Source organism: Cricetulus griseus, chromosome 4 (assembly GCF_003668045.3).
Source record: "Cricetulus griseus strain 17A/GY chromosome 4, alternate assembly CriGri-PICRH-1.0, whole genome shotgun sequence".
Lineage (NCBI taxonomy): Eukaryota > Metazoa > Chordata > Mammalia > Rodentia > Cricetidae > Cricetulus > Cricetulus griseus.
Genome location: NC_048597.1, coordinates 139,338,153 through 139,344,152, shown reverse-complemented (window position 1 = coordinate 139,344,152; position 6,000 = coordinate 139,338,153). Strand labels below are relative to the sequence as shown.

The 6,000-nt window shown below is 45.5% G+C and overlaps 1 protein-coding gene across 1 annotated transcript in view; it reads left to right on the top strand.

Moving 5' to 3' along the window:
* The first annotated feature begins 335 nt into the window (after positions 1 to 335).
* LOC100751583 (beta-galactosidase-1-like protein 2) overlaps positions 336 to 6,000 on the top strand; it is a 43,456-nt gene continuing 37,791 nt past the window's right edge. Inside the window, exons 1-2 of the mRNA XM_035444202.1 lie at positions 336 to 532; positions 5,318 to 5,336. Of these exons, the coding sequence (XP_035300093.1) occupies positions 336 to 532; positions 5,318 to 5,336 (216 nt within the window). The remainder of the gene's footprint in view (positions 533 to 5,317; positions 5,337 to 6,000) is intronic.

Genomic DNA, 6,000 nt, shown 5'->3' with positions numbered 1-6,000 from the left:
GTATTCAAAAGCAATAGTTATGCACCTGTCTGCATTTCATATGCAGGAAAAGACCATAAATTTAAGTGACTCAGGGTGGGAGGCAGGCCGACCTGGGTAGATATTAAGTATTAGTTAGGTACCTGAACTCTAGGGCACCCCAACAAGCCTGGGCATGAGCTGAGACCACCCCACCGCTCCTCTTTCATCCCTCCCCTCCCCTCTCCTGCCCCGCCCTCCTTGTCCTTGTTTTGCCTCCGGCCGCGGCCGTGGCTCTCGTCTGCGCAAGGCCCAGGCGCGGAGGCGGGGCCCCAAACCTCAGCCAATGGGCGCCAGGGGGCCGTCCGGGCCGTCGCATGGTTGCCCGGGTGACCCGTGTGCAGCCCGCCCCACAGAGCCAAGGCTTTGGCGCGCGGCTGAGTGCGGCTCGAGTGGGAACCCGGGTGTCTTCCAGCAGTGTTCGCGAGATGCCCATGTGGAGCCTGCGGCGGAGGCCGGGCCGCACTCTCGGACTCCTGCTGCTGCTGTTCTTGAGCTTCTTGGTGCTCCGCAGGTGAGAGAGAGTCCCGCCCAGCACCTGCGGGACTCCTTTGGTCCCAGCCCAGGTTCTAGTCAGCCACAAGCCTGGAAAACCGCGCGCAACCCTAATCTCTTCTTTCCTTAGAGCGCTCCAACAGCCCGGAGTCCCTTTGAGCCTCCAGTCAGTCACACCTTGCCTCTGGGTAACACCAGGCAGGCACTGCCCTGTCACTCCCTAGGGGTTAGTGTGTTGTGTTTCTCAGTGCATCACACTTGGTGCTGGTCTCTGCTGTATATAGACAGGTCCAGTCCCTGTGGAAAGATCCGCAGAACTGGCTTTCACATCCCTCGTCAGATAACCCCATCAGTGCTTCATGTAGCCCCCTCTGCTTTTCTGTCAGTCCCCCACATTTCCTCCCACTCTGGAAGTCTCTGTTCTTCAGAGTCAGTGTTGATGCCCACGACTAAGGTGGACTTGGAGTCCTAAGGACTCTGTGAGTGGGCCTCTCCTAGACTCCCAGCCCCGGATTTATTTACACTGTGTTCTTATTTAGGGGTCTCCACTTTGCCCCTTCACTTTTGCATGTCTCCCCCTCTCCCTTTATAAAGTGCTGCTTGTGGCAGTCGGTGTTGTTCATTGAAAGAATGGTTTTCCCACTCTACCCATGAACAAGTTTTCTGGTGATCCACTCCAGAAGTTTTCCAAAGCATATCTATTTATAGTAGCCTACAGTCCTGCAGCTCTTCCAGGTCGATGGCTGGCACTTTACATATTCAAAGTCTCCAGTGTTGCCGGGAAGCACAGCAGCAACGTGGAGTGTTTTGGCAGATGACTAGTTGAAGGCCCAACCCTGGGAACTGGTGGTGGCTATCACCCTCAGCTTTGACTTTGACTCATTTTTTAATTCCTTTTCCTCACTTCTGTGTACTTCCTCTGGAACATAGGGACCTTCTTCTTCTTCTTCTTCTTCTTCTTCTTCTTCTTCTTCTTCTTCTTCTTCTTCTTCTTCTTCTTCTTCTCTTCCTCCTCCTCCTCCTCCTCCTCCCTCTTCCTTTTCCTCCTCCCCTTCTTCCCCCTCCCTCCCTTCCTTCTCCTCCTCCTCCTTCTTTTTAGATGAAGATCTATGAATTTTTGCTGCCATAAGAACACATTGGGGAACTTCACATTGATGTCTTTTTAAGACTTACACCTTTTGTTTCTGAGAGGATGTCATTCTATTGTTTGGGAGAGGAAAATGGATCTTTTCTCATTCTGGGGCCCAAGGAACTCTTAAGTCATTTTGTTTCCTTAGTTATTCCAAGCACTCTCCTCGTCTTATCCATTCTAACCGTCTTTTCTTTGAAGTTTGGTTGTGGCTTGTGTCGAATACTCAGCTTTCCCCAGGTGCCAGGTTGATGCAATTCCAGAAGAATCACTCAGGGCTGAGGCAACAGGTGCTCCTTCACAGAGCAGGGAGTCATGGAGCTGGGGCTCCAGAGAAGTGTTTGCTTGTGTTTGATCAGAAGCACACCTGTGCCTACAGGTGCCTGAGAAAGGTGACTGTGAGGGCAACTCTGGAAGGGATGAACCTGGTCAGGTAGCATTTTCTAATTGTCTTCAGGAAAATGCGTGGGAAGGAGGCAGGGTGTTTGTCACCTGGAACGACTCTGATGAGGTGTCAGGCAAGTGACTGGGCTGTGAAGAAGCCTGACCAGAATTTTCATAGGTGAGTAACTGATTCCCCACCCAGGCAAGGTGGACATGGCAGGAATCAGGCTGGGGCTGTGGAGTGAGTGGGTCAGGAATATCAGCAGAGAACGTATAGCGGTGACTCTAGCCTGGAAAATGGGTTGAAATGCTTAGTTGCTTCATGACTCCTTCCTTTTCAGTAGGCAAGGAGGCCTGGAGAGGTTCTGACCTAAGGTCAGGGCCATCTTTTGGATCTCTTGGGAATACAAGTCTCTTTGGCATCGTATGGACTGTATCATTCCCATACGTGCTTCCTACCCAGTTCTTTCTGTCAAACTTGTGTGGGACACCAGTGATTATGAGTTACTTTAATAGCTCTGGAGCCAAAGGAAAACAAAGTGACTGTCTCTTCCTGGCTTACCCCAGCTTTGACTAGGTCATTAATTGAGCAGGTGGGTGGGTGCCTCTACCAGCTGTTGTTGGAGAATGTTGGTGTGGCCAGTGGAAAATAGGTCACATGGAAATTGGCCACTCTGCTCACAGTGCTCTGGAGCCCAGTTGTAAGGATCAGCCCTTTTCCTGGACCCCCGACAGCAGGCATTTGGAGGTTGCCAGGGGTAAGGTGTTTGGCTGCAACATTGGCTTTTCTTTGGGTTAGTTCATAGTCAATTATAGTTGTTTGATCATGTCACATTCAAGAAATAGGCAGACTTAAAATGACTTTTGGGGAAGATTTCATTCAACATTTTTTTTTTTGCCCCAAACAATGTCTTTTCTTAAAAGCTATTTTTATATTTAGAAGTGTAAATTGTTATACAAGGGAGTGTATGTAGTAGATTGATCAGCTTTGATATAGATAACATGGGACAATACCAACACAATTAAAAGTAGTGGAAATAGCCAGCTTTCTCCTCCGTGAATTCTTTTGTACCCCACTGTCACCCTTTCCTCCTGCTTCTTCCTCTGTGGTACTCAGTATCCACTGGGGGGTTTTCTGTGACCCTGTATGCTATCTGAGGTGTGTACTTTCCTTTGGTGTGGTTTCTTTTCACTTGAGAGTGGTAGCCTGTGTTATCAGTATGAGCCATGGCTTTGAGCTGGTTGTCTTTTTTGTCCTTCTGCTCAATGCCACACAAGACACAAGAATGCCTATTTGATACAATCAAGGCACAGTCTCTTTACGACCTTTTCCCTCAATATAAATGCTTCACTGAGCAATAATTCAGTCAGCTCTGCTTGTCTTAGACTTGAGATTTTATCTGTCCAAACTGGGGAGAGAGGGGGAGAGGGAGAGGGAGAGGGAGAGAGAGAGAGAGAGGAGAGAGAAAACAGGAGGGCTCCATTAGGTTTTTCAGCCTCATGTTTCTAGTAGATGTGTTCATTTCTTCTCTCAGCTCTTTGTTAGTCGCTGTTCCTATACCACCAGTCTCAGGACTTCTAGGCCCTGGTGTCTTCCTCTTAAACTTTTCTTTGCTACAAGTGGATAACTTAGCTATGATGGCTAAGTTAAAAAAAAATGAAATCAATGTGCTTTCCAAAGGTAATCTGTGGATAGAAATTGTGTCTCTCTTCTGTGAAGCTACTGATTTTCTGAGCTTTCCGTACCTTAGGACTCTACTCTGAAGCCTGAATCATGGACTCTGGGGTGTTACAACTCTTTCAGAGCTGTCCCTTTCATCTTTTAGTAGTAAAGTTTTTAGAACCTGGCAAGTGTCTCTGGGCAGGCAGCCACCTTTCAGGTGGTGAAGCAAAGCTACCTGGGAAGTGGCTCACAGTGCAGGAGAACTAAGATATCTGAGTTACTCTGTTCTGGCAGAATGGAGTTGGCACTGGGATTTTTATGGAACCATGTTATCCAGTCTCTAAAGGATACTGAAGTTCTCTTAGAATTTTGACATTTTTGATGGGAGCAAAAAACTGCATTGCATCGGCATCAGATGTACTAGAAGGGTGGGGGAGGTTCTTCCCACATTCCTCAGTTAAGTAGCCAGGAAAATACTTGCAGGTAATCTTTGCTAAAATGACAGTTCTACCTTCTAACTGGCCACCTCCAGCAGGGGCAAAGTCCTTTGGGTGTAGGCATGTTTTCTACTATATCCAGTCTCATAGTTTTCTTGAATCTATTGTTGTGGATGTTAAATCCCACATTGGAAAGAGAGTTCCCCCTTGTGTGGGACTCTTCCTGGGAAGAAAAGGCAGGGATGGTTTTCAAGGAAGCAAACACTTTCAGCCCAGTGTTTACCCAGGGGATACTCAGTTGACTGTCATGGCTCCTTTGGTGACACTCAGCACAATACTGGGTGTGTCCCTTTCATTAGAAATGTTTTAAAGTATTTAAGTTGTGGATAGGTGGTAAATGAACATCAGATGATAAAGGAAGGGTAAAAGATTAGTGAAAAGAAACTGCTGCATTCTAGCTTCCTTTCCACCAGAGACAGTAAGGGACAGTAGATTCTTTTAGATGTGTTGTGTGCATAAATGAGATGGTTGCAGTGCTGTTTTCCCATTTGTCCATTAGATACATAATTTATTTAAGCATTCCTCAGTTGATGGATATTGATTGTTTTTAGTCTTTTAACTACTCAAGTAAACAGCTGCAATGAATACACAATGGGTGGATTTCTATAAGCAGTATTGCTGACCATAACAGATATGAATTTTAAATCTTGGTACATTCTTCCAAAACAGCATATTCCATTTCTCCTGGGTCATGTAAAGGACATTTTGAGCTAAACTTCTTAGGCTAGGGTAGAAAATTCTTTTTAATTTGTATGTAGGACAATATAGATTCCTGAGGTTTTTATAAACATTATTGAGTCTATCATATAACTTTGTGAAACAGTCTCAAGAAATAGATTTTTTCTCTTTTTTCTTTTTCTTCTTCTTCTTCTTCTTCTTCTTCTTCTTCTTCTTCTTCTTCTTCTTCTTCTTCTTCTTCTTCTTCTTCTTCTTCTTCTTTTAGAAATAGATTTTAAAACACTTAACACAGCTATATCAGGTCATTCTATTTATACTCCCTGAGCACCCCTATAGGCTTATTATTAAAGACCAATAATCTTTTTGAGTTAGCAGAGATTTCACTTCTCTTTAGGCTGAGAAAGACTAATTTGTTGATTTTTTGAGGCTGTTAATGGAAGTATCGTATTACAGCCTTGTAGTTTTGGCTTTTGTTAGGTGGTGAATTGTGGAAAGGGTCTCTATTATTTCATTGTTGGCTCTCAAGATGTTGGTCTAATGCACACCTTCTTCATGTATATATTTCCTACAGTATTTAGAAAATGTTGCCCTCTGAAGCACAATGCTGTCTTAGGGCCAAGTACACAGACATCTATAGCCTGGGAAGCAGTCTAGTTTCTTTCAAAGGGAAAAGTAGAGATACTAGGGTTGCTGTAGTGCCTTGTGTCTCTGTAGAAAGCACATACTAGCTTTGGGGTTTGAAAGTCCAGACCCTTGTGCTCAGGGGTGGGGTGGGGTTAGGGGTGATGTTCGGAGTTGGTTGTGTTTGATGACTCTTACAGCAAAGTAAGAGTCCAATTTTAGTACCTGTAGTATAAAAGTCTGGTCTCTAGCCTGGCCACTGGGATGAATGAGGTAATGGGTATTCTCTTGGTTTCTCTGCTAATGTGATGCCCAGAACTGAATTAAGTTGTGTCTCTGGATCTGGAGGACCTAGAAAGCTCACAGTGAATCTGGAAATTGAACCTGTAGTTTCTTATCGCAGACAACATGCTATGTTTATTACCAAAGTAATCAACCCTTGGGATCAGCAAGTTCTTGACAGCTGCTGCTGGTGCCTAGTTTACTACTGGGAATGTGTTGCCCGGCTTTGCCTC